The sequence below is a fragment of the Cnephaeus nilssonii genome (genome assembly GCF_951640355.1).
Source record: "Cnephaeus nilssonii genome assembly, chromosome: 18".
NCBI classification, from domain to species: Eukaryota; Metazoa; Chordata; class Mammalia; order Chiroptera; family Vespertilionidae; genus Cnephaeus; species Cnephaeus nilssonii.
The window spans coordinates 50679179-50696082 of NC_137089.1; the positions used below are offsets into that span (position 1 = coordinate 50679179).

A 16904-nucleotide genomic window follows, 5' to 3' on the forward strand; every position below is an offset into this window, starting at 1 on the left:
AGGGAGGCTGAATTACTATTTATCAGTTAATCCTACAGTCCAGATTCTCAGTGGGTTCACTGAAGTTACTTTTTCCTTTTTTATTCATGCAAAACCTTTTAAATGAGAAACCTGGGGAGCTTCAAAATGCCATTACTTATTTTAATTGCCAGCTAGTTCCTGAGAGCACTGTTCCAAAGAGTCTTTCCGATTACTTAAAAATCCCTAAGGTAATTTTTATGTTCCTCAATTCAAAATAGGCACTTAATTGTAATTTTAATAGAAACTCCAGAAAAAGGGGTCAGAGTTCACCCTGAGATAATTACCTGGCTGTGCTCTCCACTGGGATAAATGTGTCTGAAAATAATAGGGGGAAACACAATGCATCGAGGATTAAAACCTTCAAAACAGGCATGTTTGACATATTCCGTGAGCGGTTAAAAATAATCTGTACTCTCAGTCCAGTGACCGTTTGCCAGGGAGAGCCAAAGTTGAGAAATTTCTGTGAGGAACATGACTCAGAGGGGAGAATGCAGAGTCTGGTAGAGAAGGAAATGGTCCGACATCATTCCCAATTGGTCCTTCCTCCGGTCACGAGTTCTGGGCATCTTTAAAAGGGCGTCACCGGGACGCAGACAGACACAGCACCGTCCCAAGGGCAGCAGCTTCTTCGCACCTGGCAGAACAGTCCCGGACAGCTCGCAAAATGTGTGACGCCTTTGTAGGTACCTGGAAAATGGTCTCCAGTGAGAACTTCGATGATTACATGAAAGAAGTGGGTAAGCAAGCACGTGGCGGGAGGGCTGGGCAATAGGGGCTTATGGCTGTTTTCACTCTGGAAGCACTGGCCAGGTATGGAATGCTGCTTTCTGTTCGAGGCTACAAAAACAGCAAGTGAGACCATTTGCTTGTCGAGACATGGTAGACCAAAGTGACAGTGACAGGTGAACCAAGATGAAAAAGGGCCTAAAAGGAATTTTTATGGGCTACAGAACTGAAAAGATTTCATCTGATTGCTAACCCTGGGCACCTTTGGTTTACTTGGCTCTTTGCCTGCTTGTCTTTCATTCCTTCTTGCATAGAAAAAGGAGCAATAGCCCGGCTGGGGTGGCTCAGTGGTTGAGCATCAACCCATGCACCAGGAGGTTGCCGGTTTGATTCCCAGTCAGGGCATATACCTGGGTTTGGGGCTCGATCCCCAGAAGGGGGCGTGCAGGAGGCAGCCAATCAATGATTCTCTCTCATCATTGATGTTTCTAACTCCCTCTCCCTCTCCATTCCTCTCTCTGAAATCAATAAAAACATTAAAAAGGAGCAATAACTTGGAAATACAACTATATTTATTTCCTAGCATGCAGTAATGCCCTTTGACACTGTATTTCTCACCTTCACGTAATTTTAAAAGTAGACTTATGTTAACCAATTACTTTATTGTCTTAATGTCAATCCATTAAAATGTGTGGGGCAAACTCTTTTTTCTTTTTTATTGAATTTATTGAGGTGACATTGGTTAATAAAATTATATAGGTTTCAGGTGTACAATTCTATATACATCATCTGTATATTGTTTTGTGTGTTCATCACCCCGAGTCAAGTCTCCTCCCATCATTATTTGTTCCCCCTTTATCCACTTCTACCTGCCCCCCACCCCCCTTTCCCTCTGGTAGTCCCCATACTGTGTCTGTGAGGTTGTTGATTTTTGTTTGTTTGTTTTGCTTAATCCCTTCACCTTTCCCACCCAGCCCCCAGCCCCTTTCCCCTAAAAGTCTTCATTTTAGAGAGTGTGTTCCTTAAAGGGCTTAAATATTTCTGTGACTAGCAAACCCATGGATGCCATAGAGTTACTGAGTCATTTAAAGGAGAATGTTACATACACAACACCCCTCCTCCTTGATAATGGAGGCTCCTGGGTCTTTAGATTCTGCTAGAGTTGTCAGTGTGCCACGTGATGGTCCCCAGGCAATTAAGGAGCAGAGCAAGGTTGTAGGTGGGCAGTGGGTGTGCAGTAATGGGTGTGCAGGAGGCAGCCGATCAACGCCTCTCTCACCTTGAGAGCCCCCCACACACCGGAGCATGACCACATCCTACCCAGGGATGAATCGGGAAGGACTTTCGCACAGTGTCTTTATTAGGGGTTAGAGTTTATTCCCTAAACCTCAAATTCAACCTCCCCCAAGGCACACAGCATGTTTTTCTGCTTGTCTAGAACCACTATTTTCCTTGTTTATAGTGAAAGAGGGAAACCAGGGACTTCAGCATGAGTGAGACCTAACTTTCCAGAACATCAATTTTTATTCCATAACTAATAGGTGCTGATATGGAAATGCCAGGATTTGAGGCTACTTAGCTATTGATTTTTAGAAACATTTTACACGTTTACTGTTTACATTTAAGTTGATATAATTCTGGTGATAAGACAATGTGATGCCGCCTTAAATTAGCGGCTCTGGTTGATGGCCGGTCAACAGGGAAGAAGCGGGCAAGTGGAGAAGGCTGGCCGCCCTGGAACCACCGCGGACTGAGCCAGCTGCTGAGCCGACTCCCTCCCGGTACCTGCCGTTCTCTTTTGTAACAGCCGGGACGTGAAGAAGCCTCGCATGTCCCCGCCTGTGGCCCGTCTCCGGCAGGGACTGAATCAGAGCCTCAGCACCCGCTGTTTTGTTCGCTATTTCTCTCCCTGGTCCCCATTTCTAACCTTTGGCGTCTGTGAGCGACCTCTAGTCAAAGCAGGAGCTGAGACTTACGTACACATGTTTAAAGAAACGCAACACACGTAAATCGTCATCCCATTCCCTTAGCAAGAAAAGTAGATTCCGCTTAGGAAAAAAGAGAAATTTGTAACTTAGGTGATTGGCAAGCAAAGCATTGATTACCAAACTCACTGAAACACTGGCTTCTTGAATGTTGAAATTTCACAGTCGCTGTGAGGCCCTCTTTAACCCGCCTGCAAGGGTGGGGCCACATCACCGTTCTCACAGGACCTGAATGGAGAAACGGTTTGCCTTTGGGGGATCCATCCGAACCTCATCTGCTGGTGGAGTGATGTGAGAGAGAGTGGGCAGCAGATGCTGAGATGTTATCTTTGGACACCCAAGGGGATGACATTTTTAACTGAGTAACTCTCATGGCCCAGCTCCTAATGGGGATTCTGTCTTTACGCAGGAGGTCATGTTTACTTAAGAAAACAAGGTCACAGTGCCCCGTGTGCCTTGACCTGAGGGAACGCAGAGGCTGGCCAAGGGCAGGGACTGTGGGAGACACGCACGTTCCCCAGGGCGCATTCCGGTTGAAAAGGGACAGCGGTCTCCTGGGGGCTGCCTCTGAACAGAGGGGGGATGTAAAGGGCAAACCCACAGCCTGTTGTGCTTCGTGTGTGTCTATAAAGAGTCGCCTCATTACTTCTCTGCAGCAGCTGTTTGAATGAGGCGATGCGGAAACTCCCCTTTCCCCTTCATGCACACGCGCCCCCTACACTCACGTGCGTGCACAACCCGCAGCCACACCGCAGCTCTTTCTTAAAGACGCGCCAGGACGCTGTAAACGTGCCCTCCTCCTCTCCCCCCGCAGGAGTGGGCTTTGCCACCAGGAAAGTGGCCGGCATGGCCAAGCCCAACATGACCATCAGCGTCAATGGGGATGTGATCACCATTAAATCGGAAAGTACCTTTAAAAACACGGAGATCTCCTTCAAACTGGGCCAGGAATTTGACGAAGTCACTGCAGACGACAGAAAAGTCAAGGTGAGGAGTGAGGGGTTGGGGCGGAGGCAAAGCCTGGTTTCCAATGACCAGCCACTGCCCTGAACGGCCCGTGAGAGGAAAGACCTCCCCCTACAGGCCGGAGCCCCCTGACCCCTGCCCTCTGAACTTGGTTGCCTTCGATATTTAATTGGTGACTTTCACTCCTTCTTATAAAGTTGTCCTTATTATTTTAAGAAACAATTAACATAATCTTTTGTCATTTGATGTATATAGTATTTGAAGCAGATTAAGTAACATAATGTTAGAGAAATTTACAAAGAGTTTCCAAATTACTTAGGATACTACTATCTCAACGTAGATTTATGATCTATATTCTTTCACAGCATTTTTCGAATGCATGTTTGTATGACGTTCTGATCATAGCGTATGTTGACATTCATTTAATTTCTTGTGGCAACATATTCTCATAATTTAGAGTTTCGAATGACCTCCAGGACGCCGCCCCACAAGGTGGCGCAGTTTTATGTGCTTTCCCTGCGCATGTAAAAGCGCACCTGCTTTCTGTCGCACCCAGAGCCTCATCACCTTAGACGGCGGCGCCCTCGTGCAGGTGCAGAAGTGGGATGGGAAGTCAACCACCATCAAGAGGAAGCGAGTGGATGATAAACTCGTGGTGGTGAGTATGTTCTCGCGGCCAGATCCTCCTGCGGGGCCATCTCCAGCCACCATTCCGCCCCAACACACGGATAACCGCCGCTGCTGCTGGGGCACAAGCAGTGACTCCGGCGGGTTATGGGATTCATTCTGTTGCCTTTGTGCCTGCGGCTCAGAAGGGAAGCACGGCCTGACCCGGAGCACGCACCACGCTGCATCACGCACTTCTGCTTGTCCCCCTCACCCCCATCTAGATTGTGAGGCTCCTTAAGGGGGAAACGTGTATCTTCTTGGTCTTAATACCTCCCTGATTTATTACATCAGGTGCATGTAGGAACAAATAGCTGTCCTACCCCTGAAGGAGACAATAAACAAAGGGACGTGGTTGACCAAGAATGTTTTTGTGTGTCTAGGAGTGTGTCATGAAAGGCGTCACTTCCACCAGAGTTTACGAGAGAGCATGAGCCTGAGCCGAGGGACAGTGACCTGGACGGACGTTTGCATCGAGCTCTGTGACATTCTGCTGGATATATTGTCCAAACGTATATTGTTGTTGTCCACTAATTAGCAAGCAACTAACTTCCCCCAATCAGAATTTATTCAATGTGGTTGCATTGGTTAAATAAACATTTTAGAGTTAGAAGGTGATGTAATGATTTCTTCATTGTGCCAGAGAATTCTTTTAACTCAGTGCAAGAAATAGGAAATTGTACCATTGTTTTGTTTCTGGTGTAAGCAATATGGTTTTTCATAATAATCCAAGGTAAAACATATAATATTCATGAATTTCCCATGTCTTGGTAGAAATTGATAAACATGCTATTATGAAATATGTAGTTCTTCTTTAGTGTGTCTTCAGTCAGGTAACTCTCGCAGAGCAGAGACGGAAGGCAGTTTTAAAAGTGCAGTAGCTCCCCCTTCTCCACGGGATACGTTCCAAGAACCCCCGTGGCTGCCTGAAACCACGGAGAGTACCAAACCCCACACATGCTATGATTTTTCTATACACCCATAACTATGGTAACGTTTAATTTATAAATTAGGCACAGTAAGATATTAACACAAGTAATAATAAATATGGTAGAACAATTATAATAATGTACTTAATACAAGTTTTGTGACTGTGGCATCACTAAGTAAAATAAGTCTTACTTGAACACAAGCACCACCATACCAGGATCCTTGATCTGACATCCAGGATGCTGCCGAGTGGCTAGCAGGTGGGGAGACGCTGGACAAAGGCGAGTCATGTCCCAGGCGGGACAGAGAAGGACAGGGTGAGTGTCATCGCGCTCCTCAGAACAGCGTGTGGCTTAAAAGTGATGAGTTGCTTATTTCTGGAATTTCCCATTTATATTCTCCTACCTCAGTTGGCCTTGGATAACTGAAACTGTGGAAAGTAAAACCGTGGTTCGGGAGGATGACACACACCCCTAGGAGATTTTGTGGGTTCAGTTCCAGACCACCTCTGAGATAAAGCAAGTCACATGAAATTTTGGCTTTCCCAGGGCAAATAAAAGTTATGTTTCCACTATTAAGTGTGCAATGGCATTATGTCTAAAAAATGCACACACCTTAATTCAAAAGTTCTTTAGTGCTAAAAAATGCTAACCATGATCTGGGCCTTCAGCAAGTTGTCATCTTGTTGCTGGTGCAGGGTCTTGTCCTAGTAATATCAGAGATCACTGACCACAGGTCTTAAGAAATCCTATATAATAAAAGCCTAATATGCAAATCGACCGAAAGGCGGAACGACAGGTCACTATGATGCACACTGACCACCAGGGGGCAGACGCTCAACGCAGGAGCTGCTTCCAGCCCGCAGGCTCCAGGCCAGCCAATTGCCCTGCTGGTCACCCCACAGATCGGCCCTGATCACCAGCCAGGCCTAGGGACCCTACCTGTGTAAGAATTTCGTGCACCAGGCCTCTAGTAGACTAATAAGAATAAAAAAGTTTGAAAAATTGTGAGAATTGCCAAAGTGTGACCCAGAGACATGACGTGAGCAAATGCTGTTGGACAAATGGTGTCGATAGACTTGGCCAACACCAGGTTACCACAAACTTTCCATTCATTGAAAAAACACAGTGTCTGTGAAGTGCAACAAAACCAGGGGAGTCTGGTTCCCAGCCTGCTGGCCCGGGCGCGGTCACTCACACCTGCCTGTCCTGGAGGTCACAGCCTGCTGGCCCGGGCGCGGTCACTCACATCTGCCTGTCCTGGAGCAAGGAAAGAGAGAAGTGGAGCCACAATGCAGGTCGTAGGAAAAGGTTCTAGGCTGCCATTTTTAACCTGAAAAGTCATTGGTAAACCAAGCTATCTCTGGAGTCTCTCAGGAATGAGTGTCTGGGTTGAGGCCGCAGACGCTGCAGGATCCTGAGACGCTGAGCGAGGCGGAGGGAGGCTGGGAAGCCCTCTCCTGGCCAAGGACCGTAATGAAGGGCCCGTCACACAGGCGGGCCTGGCGGGAGCAGACAATCCCACAATATTCATTCTGGAAACGACGCGACAGCCTGTAATGAGTAACGATGCAAATGTCCTCACAGTGGTTCCCAGGTTTTTCTCACCCGTGGACCTTTTTATTCAAATAAAATATTAAATATATTCTGGAATTTTTTATTCAAATAAAATCTGCATAGAATTCCAACATATAACGCAGACAAAATGCTAATGAGGCTTTTCAGGCAGGGGTGTGTGAGTTACTCCTCTGCCCTGTGGGAGCTTTGGGGCACCTCTCGCGACCACTGGAGGATCCTGCACATAGAATGAAATTTCTCAACTATATAGTAAGCCAGCATCTGCTAAAATGTGTGCTGCAGGTGATATAGTCGTGTTTCTGATACTTCCTTCAAAAACATGCTCATTATTTTCTGAACACCTAGCCTATGTACTGTACAACACCAGCATATGAGGAGGCCAGGGGATCCGTTGCTGATCAGAAGAATTGAGCTAAAATGCAGCAGCAGTCCAAGGGTCTGCGGACAGATGAATGGATAAGCATATGCGGTCTGTTCATTCGATGCAATATTATTAAGCGTCAAAGGAAGTTCTGAGCTAAGCTACAACGTGAATGAGCCTTGAGGACGTGCTGAGTGAAATCAACAAAAACGTCCCCACCGGGTACTGTACGATTCCTCTTACATGAGTTCTTAGAAGAGTCAGCATCATAGAGACGGGATGTAGAACGGTGGTTGTCAGGGCTGGGGGAGAGGGAGAGAGGGGAGTTATTGTTTAATGGGGACAGGGTTTCCGTCTTGCAAGATGAAAAGTTCTGGAGATGGATGTTAGGGGTGGTTGCACAACAATATGAATGTATTTAATATCACTGAACTGCATTGGTTAAGACAGTTAATTTTATGTTATGTGTATTTTATCACAATAACAAAATTAGAAAAAATATAGTCTGGTTAAAATAGTATATGTACAGCAACAAATTACCAGGCATATCTCTGGTATGCTTAACTTCACCGTATGTGTCACCAATGGAGAAGGTAGCATCTCAAAATTAAAATTTATTAAAACTGTTTAGTACCTAAAATGTCATGAGAAAGGAAGTTTATATAGACAATGAGATATTGGAGAAGCATATAAGATGAGATAATGAAGAAAAAGCATTGAAATTATCATGGAAACAGGACGTGTAACTGTTCTATAACAAATTAGTGTATTCTAGCTCCTTTATTAGCATTAACAATTAAGAACATTCAAACTTGAACTATTTTTACTTGAGGAAATGGTTTGGGTTTGGTTTGTTTTTATGCTCAAACAAAGGTGCCAAAGGCGGGGGTGGGGGCGGTGGGGGCACCACGAACAGGGCTGTCTGTGTTGAGGCCGCAGACGCTGCAGGATCCTGAGATGCTGGGCGAGGCGAGGGAGGCTGTGAACCCCTCTCCCCGCCGAGGACCATAATGAAGGGCCCGTCACTCAGGCAGGCCCGGCAGGAGCAGTGCATTCAAACCTCATCCCTGGTCACTGCTGGAGAGACTGGGATCAGCAAGGAGAGAGACTCAGTGAAAAAGAAGTAAATGCCGCTGATCATCTTTGTTCACTCACCAAGCCTTTACTGAGCACCTACAATATGCCAGGCACAGTCTTAGGGATGCAGAGGCGACTAAGACATGGTTTCTTTGCTTGGTGCACTCATAAAGTAGCTCGGGGGCCGCGGGACCTTAACTCGTTGCAATACTATGTGGAGCATTCTGCAAGAAACGTCTGTGAAGGGGAGCTGTGTCACATAAAAGGGGTCGCCAGCTCTGAGCCCGTGCCACAGGGATGCTGGAGTTGGGCCTGGAGAGACAGCGGTGCCGAGAGGCTGTGCACACAGCCAGTGCCCAGGCTGCGTGGAACCGCTGCTCTGAGAGTCCAAATTCATGATTCCAGGGAAGCTGTTTACAAAGGCACATCGATGACGAAGGCTTGAGGTGCAAGTCACAAAAACTCCAACACAAAACTCGTGAAAGATTAATAGAACTTATTAGTCAGATGATCAGAATTTCAGAAACGAAGTGGCCCGCTCCTCCCTCTTTGCTCTCTGCCATCCTGTCTCCACGTTACCTTGGAGTCGGGCTCTCTCAAGGGATAAGGACATCCTATAGAAGCCAGAATCTGACTTTCCCATTGGTCTCATGGGCCTTATGGGTTCTAAAAGGGGCCACCACATTGCTTTCTGGATCCATCAATGGCAAGGGGACTGGAGAAAGGGTGGCTCCACTAATGGGAGACCTTGTCCCACTCGCCCACTGGCAAACACGAGTGGCCATGTAGGTCTGCTGTCTTCCAGAGAGATGTGTGCACACCTAGAACCGGTTAGGCAAGATCTCTTCATCAGAGCATCACCTCTGAGGACTCTGTCAACTGGGAAGGCACTTAATCTTGAGCCCGGGTCCTAGTTTCCTGAAATCAACTCTAGGGTTTTGCTTCCCATTTTACCCTCCATATACTTTAGTAACTATTCCACCTATGAATACACTGCATTATAAATTTCCTCTGTGTTCATCAAAAGAAATTCTTTAGCCTATTTACGTTATAAACTTGTGGTGACAAAACACCAACCTTTAAAAAAATTTTTCCCCCACAAAGAGATGGTTTGAATAAATATTTCTTTGAAGAATATTTAACACTAGAGGCCCGGTGCATGAAATTCGTGCATGGGATGGGGGGCTTCCCTCAGTCCAGCCTGCACCCTCTCCAATCAGGGACCCCTTGAGGGATGTCTGACTGCCGGTTTAGGCCCGATCTCACAATCCGGGACCACTGGCTCCTAACTGCTCACCTGCCTGCCAGCCTGGTCGCCCCCCAACTGCGCCCCTGCTGGCCTGGCCGCCCCCAACTGCCCCCCCCCCCCCCCGCGCTGGCTTAACCGCCCCCAACTGCCCCCCTGCCAGCCTGGTCATCCCCTAACTGTCTGGAAGGAAGTCGGATGTCCGGAAGATGTTCATTCACTCAGTCTAATTAGCATATTACCCTTTTATTAGTATAGATAAGTGGAATCATATATATGTGGCCTCCTATGTCTGGCTTCTTCCACCTGGCATAATGTTTTCAAGACTCATCCACGTTGTAGCATGTATAAGTACTTCATTCCTTTTTATAGCTGAACTAGAGGCCCGGTGCACAAAATTCATGCATGAGTGGGGAGGATCCCTCAGCCTGGCCTACAACGACAGAAGCATTCTGCGCCCGCCTGGCCAGAGGCCAGGCTCATGAATTTCAAACCGATTCATTTGCCAACTCAAAAACCATGGCTATAATCTCAACTGCTATCTGATTTAATCCTCCTGAGTATTTACATATTTTCTTCTCTCATCCCTCCCAAAACTAATCCTAGAGTTTTGAGAATCTGGGAACTTGGGCAAAGGAGAAAACAACCAAGAAATCTGAAATCTCAGTTCATTACCTCAACCAAAACCAACAGTGCCTTTTTGTTTGTATTGGCCCAACTCAAATGATCAGATCATGTGAATCATAAAGCACAAAATACAGGTATCCTTACTGACTGTGAAAAGTCCAAAGTGTAATTAAGTGTGCTCTTTCTTGGTGGCAGTGTCATTTACTCTACGCTTAAACGTTTGCGTTTCCTTAAGCCTCTCTCTTTGTCGTATAGGGACACACGGTTGCATCATACTCAGCGCCATCTTTGTTGGGTTAATTTGCATACTCCTGATTGGCTGGTGGGTGTCACGAAGGTATGGTCAATTTGCATCTTTCTTTTTCTATTAGTGTAGATATACCCACAAGGTCCACCTCCATTATCTGGGTTGCAGAAGATGCTTTCAGACACACTGCATCAAGATTTAAATCACCTGCTCCTTGGTCTTTAGAATGCATGTATCCAAATACTGTATTTCTCTGGAAAACTTTTCCTCACAATTTCAAGTGGTATATTTTAACACCGACCTTACTTTGTAAGCCTAAAAAATGAATTTTCTGAGCATTAGCTCTACCTCCCTTTCTGAGCTTAAATCACAGAACACTAATCAATGACAATTGCTACTTTTCCTTCCAGTCCACAATTACTCTTGATGAAGAACAATGATAATATTAATAATAGCCCACACCTCACTCCAAGCAAGTGTAGTATTTCAGTTACATTAACTGCTGTCAGTTCATCAACCCTCAAGGAAGGGAGTGGAAGATACTATTTTAATGAAGAGAGTTCTCAGGCAAACAAAAAACTCCTGAGGTGAAGCCAAGCAAGGGCGTCCTTGTACCGGGTGGGAAAACACCTCAGCCAGGCGTTCCTTAGACATCGCCAGGAGATTCCTTCAGAGTTGACTAGGCATTCATTCAAAAGGCTGATCTCTATCAGAGTGTTTCCATTCCACAAGCTATACATATCAGGTGACCCTGGCGTATAAATCTCTTTGCTAGAAGCTATAATTGTTGACCTAAATTCAACTTACATGTTAATTTTCTGCACTTTAATTTGGAGGTAGATAAAATGAGTCCACGCCAGTGCCCAGACTCTCTGGTCTTGCTGCTGCCCATTGGCCATTCCAGAAGTCACATGACGAAGGTGCCTTGTAAATGAAGATGTGGGGAGCACTGGATTGCCCCTGTTTCCTGGCTTCCGGGTGTGAGCGCCTCTCCTCAGCAAGCTCTCCATCATGGTCGAGCCCTTCTTGGGAACTTGGAAACTGGAATCCAGTGAAAACTTCGAGGAATACTTGGAACAACTGGGTGAGAAATACCATTGCAAGGTTTGGAACCTGGCCATACTCTTGTGATGGGGCTGGGTTTGTACTTCTCCATGGGTGTTCTTATAGTTCTCTCTTTCGTTTGTGATCCTAAGGTATGTTCACTTGAGATTAACAAAGTTTATGTAGCTACTTTTGTTTTTTTCTATTATTAGTAATAATTGTCTCTTTTGGGACTACAGGACTCACATATATTTCCTTTTAGTCATTATCCATATATTTAAGTCCATTTATTCTTTATGGAAATATTTCAAAATATTTTGGAAATAATCCCCTGATAGAGTTTCTCTTTAACTTGATCATTTAATCAAGTAGCTTTTTCCAGCTTCAAATTTATGGACATGTTAATAATAATTAAATTTATCAACTAAATTTGTTCCAAGGTTTGCTTTAAGTTATAACTTCAAAAGAGCAATAACAACAAAATTTTCAGTTGATTAATTTTTAGAGTTCTGATACCTGTGGAAGATATTTTCAAAACATTATTTTGAAGAATTTCAAAATTTTTATTGGGAAAATGGAAAGTTTTTCCTCATTAAATGTCTCACCATTGGCTATTTCTCAGAAGTGTAAACTCTACCCACTGTTGCACTCTTATCCACATTGCATAAACATCTATAATAGTGGCTCGGGTCTATAGCAACTAAACTATTCTTTACTAATGCTAGAAGAACAGTAATTATTTACTATCTAATTTAGAAATTTTAAATAATTAAGAGAAACCTCCCTTGCAATAACAAACTGTATATAAAAATAAAGAATTTTTAAACCTAATTTTTAAAACTTGGCTGAAATAATCAGTGCATCATAAGAAAGTCCTCCCACTTCATCTCCCACACACCTGTGAGGTAAGGCCCATAGTTGTGCGCATAAGAAGTCAATGTGTTCATAATGTAATCGTTGTTTCTCTTGCATAATCAGTATTAACTTCTCAGGGACGAATAAGAAACATGTTTCCCTATCTCTTCATGGATTCATAGACTCATCTGCTTTGAGTTTAAATTTGGGGGCATCTAAGAAACTTGGGGCTTCTGGCAAGAGTAGCATTTGTGCTGATTGGGAGCTTGGATTAGACAGAGGCAAGAGAGCATACAGGTGAGCACCTACTATGTGCCACTTACCGTCTAAGTCCTCCCACTTCATCTCCCACACACCTGTGAGGTAAGGCCCATAGTTGTGCGCATTTGACTACTGAGATAATGAGCCGGGGCTGCGTGCTGGAGCCCGGCTTTAACAACTCACCCTGCCCTCCTCTGACCACGGCCGGGCCGGCACTGCTTCCCGGCAGTCGGACCGGTCCCGTCCTCCCACGGTCTGAATGTGAAATGAGTTTGATATCAACACTGGGCGTGGAGTCAGCTCTTCGCTGCCTCCTGCAGGGGCCATGTGTGGTGATGGACAGTCCCAACCTGAACAGCAGGGCCAGCTTCTCAGCCAATTGGTCTGGTTTGCCACCTCCTCTTCCCTCGGCCAGACGGGACTGAACCTGCATGTGAGACAGGAGCTTGGACTTCATGTCACGTTCTTTTAGCGCAGTTTAGGTGCTTTGAAATTTGTATCTATAATAACAAAAGCATAATATGCTAATTAGACGGGATGACCTTCCAAATGACCTTCTGGAGACCTTCCAGATGAAGCCGCAGTGGCGGGGGAGGGGGCTATGGTGTGGGCTGAGTCCCTTGCACAAATTTCCTACATCGGGCCTCTAGTTTCTTGATATTTTAAAGAAAAAATAGTGTATTAAAATTCTTTTTGCTGTTGTTTCCAATGCATTTATTACTAATATAAAAAATGTTAAAAAGAAAAAAAATTCATTTTCAGTTCTCCAACGGCTCTCACCCCTCTCTTGCCCACACATCTCCTGACCCATAACCTCAGGGCCAGTTCAAGACGGAGTCTGCTCACTGCCGTTTTCACAGAAAACAACCAGCGGCAGCGACACAGGGACAGAGGTGGGGAGAGGGCGCAGGACTGTGCAGGTGGAGATCACAGGATTCACACGGAAGGCCTGGGGCCTCCCAGGAATGGGGTCTAAGGACACGGCTGTGGAGAAAGAGGGCAGGCCCACCAGAGGGTTTAGAGCACACCTCATGGCCCGTGTCAAACCCAGAAAAAGCGACACCAGAAGAATGGGTGGCCAGGGAGGCAGTCTCGCGGGAAGTTGCCAGTGCTCCCTTGTTGGGGTGAGGAGAGCCGAGAGGCACCCCAGCCTCACTCGTTTTGGCAGAAACATTAGTGGGGGGCCGCAGACATGCCCCGGCCCCACTGCACGTCCCCCAAACGTACCGATCACAGGCCGCAGCGGTGGGGGCCGTGCTACTGACGGCGAAGCTGCGGGTCCAAGAGCAGGGATTCGGAAGGGACTCTGTCCCGTCATCCAAACTTGACCCCAGGTGGCAGGAGTTCCTCAGAGCAGCTGCCAACATGGGGGGGCAGGGCTCGCACATGGGGGACTGGAAACAAGCAGCAGAGGGAGTGGGAGGACACTGCTCCAGGCTCAGGGCGGCCCCGGGGCTGGCGGACAGACACACGGGAGGCGGCACCCAGTCCCCTCCTGCTCGGCAGGCAGTGGCGAGCGGGGAGGACCCAGGAGGCAGTGAGGGAGCAGAGATGGGGTCCTGAAGGCCAGGCTCTGGAGGCCGGATCAGCAGAAAGAGTGCCCACCTCACCCCAGTGATGAAACACAAGTCTGGACTCCAAATGGGGGAGGGGTGGACGGGGTGGGTTTGCTGACTGAGGGCGGGGGGTCGGGGGAGTCTACCTAGGTCTGGCCCAGGAAAGGGAGGGTCAGCACTGACCCCCCACCAGCCACGACCATGTGGGCCAGACCGGGGGCCTCAGCCTCCCCAAACGGGGCTCTGCCCGGGAGGAGGGGGAGGCCGGCAGTGGACCTCTGCGAGGAGAGTGCGCACTGTCATGTCCTGCTCCTTTCGCTCAGCATCAGGTGTGAGGTTCGCCCAGGTGGCGGTCGCAGGAGTTGGCTCGTTTTCAGTGCAGCATCATCTCCTGTTGCACACACACACACACACACACACACACACACACACACACACACACAAAGCCTATTTGTCCATTCTACTGGTGGTGGACATGGGTGGGTCCCCGTTTGGGGCTGACGTGGGCCACCAGGCTCTCCATGGGCCATGGGGTGGGCCCAGAAGGCTGGGTGGTCCCGCAGCCTCCCGTCGCCTTCGTCCCCGGCCTCCTCCTGCTCGGGCACCCGGGGCTGCGCCGCGGCTGCAGCTGAGTCTGCTTCTCTAAAGTCCTGAACAGTTAGAAAACCCGTGTTTAAGTTTCGCTCTGCTACTCACCAGACACCTGAGCTGGCATGAGCCTCCGGACCGCTTGGGGACACCGTGTCCTCCTCTCTGAAATGAGGGTCACAACACCCCACCCCGCATCTGATCCCCTCAGAGGCCCCGTCAAATACTCGTTTTAGATGAAGCACAGGCTCAAAAAGCGAAGCTGCTCTGCAAAACGACCCGTGTAACTCCCAGGCAGACCTCCAGGTGGGCGGGCTGGCTCCATCCAGCCGGCAGGCCTAGAGAGCATGGGAGAAACGGGAGAAATCACCGCACAGCTCCGGGACTTCCGGGGGGCCTGCTCGCTTTTTACGCTTTTTACGTTGCTGCCAAGAAGACGGTTGGCACTTCTTCCTAAACGCCGCTGCTGTGTCTGCCCGGCAGGAGTGCCCGGCACCATCCGGCACCTGGCCGCCGTGGAGAAGCCCAGGATCCGCATCAGCGCCCCTGGGGACAAGGTGAGCATCAGGACAGAGACCTCTTTCAAGAACTTCGAGATCTCCTTCAGGCTGGGGGAAGAGTTTGACGAAACCACAGCAGATGGCCGGAAAGTGAAGGTAAGAACCAAATGGTCCTGGTCTTTCCCATCAGAAGGTGGATGGGCGAGGTTCATTCATATCTAATTCATATCTGATTGATTACCTTGTTGTGGCCATTAATGTTGCACATCTCCAAAGTCAACCTTTTTGCAAATTATTCTGATGGTTGACAGGGCCCAAACTTTAACCTGTTTTCACTTTTTTCTGATCTCTCTTTGCTGTCGGTGGTGGTGGTGGGGGGGGGGGGGGGGGTTAGAGAGCAACCAAAGGACTTGTATGCATGCATATTGGCATAACCAATGGACACAGACACTGGGGTGGTGGGGGCTTGCCTGGGGTGGTAATAGCTGGGTGGGGGGCGGGGGGTCAATCAGGGAAAAAGGAGACATATGTAAAACTTTAGACAACAACAACAAAAAGCATATAGCCCTGACCAGTGTCCCCAGTGGATAGAGCGTCAGCCTGAGAACCGAAGGGTCTCAGGTTCGCTTCCCAGTCAAGGGCATGTACCTGGGTTGCAGTTCCATCCTAGGCCCTGGTCTGGGCGCGTGCAAGAGGCAACCAATCCATGTGTCTCTCTCGCATGGATGTCTCTTTCTCTTTCTCCCTCCTTCCCTTCTTTTTACCCTCCCTTCCTCCTTCTCTCCCATCCACTCTCTTAAACATATCTTCAGGTGAGAATTAACAAAAAAATACAAATAAAAAAATAAAAAATTTAAAAGCACGTAGAGGAAAACAGTTCTCCACGAACCGCTTGGGTACCATCTGTCTGGTGGAGGAGGGCGCTAAGTGAACAGTCTCTGGAGGCTTCTCTAGTCTGACGGTATTAAATTATAACAGGAACTGAGGTGAGGATTTGGGAGGAAAAAATTTCAAAATAGAAATTAAAGTGTCGTCTTGTGTCGGTTAAAGTATAGTGAATTGCTGTTTCTAACTGATTCCTTTATGCATTCATAGAGCGTCGTAAGGTTAGACGGCAACTCATTGGTCCATGTCCAAAAATGGCTTGGCAAGGAGACAACAATCAAAAGACAAGTCGTAGATGGGAAAATGGTGGCGGTGAGTTCTCTCCAAATGGAACTCTTTAGATGCTCCTACTTGAAGCAGGCCTCCCGAGTGGCCCAGCTTCTCCATCTGCACCCGACTCTCGGGACTGGGGAGTAGGGCACAGGGGCTTAACCTGTCAGCTACCAACTCTAACAGACTCCTCTTTGCTTTCAGAAACACACCATGAATAGTGTCGTCAGCAGGCGAGTCTTCAAAAAGGTATGAAGAAGGCAGCCACATCTGTGAAAACCCACTCACTAAGAAAACACGGGGGTTGAAGATCTGCCTCAGGGCCAGGGATCTTAAAAATTGCCTAGTATAAACGCTCAATAAAAGCATCAGCTTAGGTGCAGTTTCAGAGCTGTGTCATACTGGGTTTGGGACATGGTGATGAATCGGTGGGGCAGGAAGCTACTGGCCTGGGGTGTGATTGTAGGAGCACCAGCGCCCTCTTTGTCCTCTGCCACCTGCCCCGCAGGGCCTGCG

The 16904-nt window shown here is 47.5% G+C and overlaps 2 protein-coding genes across 2 annotated transcripts; both read left to right on the forward strand.

Annotated features, from left to right (window-relative positions):
• The first annotated feature begins 602 nt into the window (after positions 1 to 602).
• On the forward strand, positions 603 to 4977 carry LOC307114275 (fatty acid-binding protein, adipocyte). Its single transcript, XM_079796578.1, has 4 exons — positions 603 to 758; positions 3547 to 3719; positions 4255 to 4356; positions 4748 to 4977. The coding sequence occupies exons 1-4, from the start codon at positions 686 to 688 to the stop codon at positions 4796 to 4798; spliced, it is 399 nt and encodes a 132-aa protein (XP_079652704.1). The 5' UTR covers positions 603 to 685; the 3' UTR covers positions 4799 to 4977.
• Positions 4978 to 11422: 6445 nt separating this feature from the next.
• On the forward strand, positions 11423 to 16643 carry LOC307114126 (fatty acid-binding protein 9-like; the record flags this gene model as incomplete). The annotated part of the gene is made up of 4 exons (XM_079796314.1): positions 11423 to 11513; positions 15217 to 15389; positions 16329 to 16430; positions 16593 to 16643. The coding sequence occupies exons 1-4, from the start codon at positions 11441 to 11443 to the stop codon at positions 16641 to 16643; spliced, it is 399 nt and encodes a 132-aa protein (XP_079652440.1). The 5' UTR covers positions 11423 to 11440.
• Between the last annotated feature and the right edge of the window lie 261 nt (positions 16644 to 16904).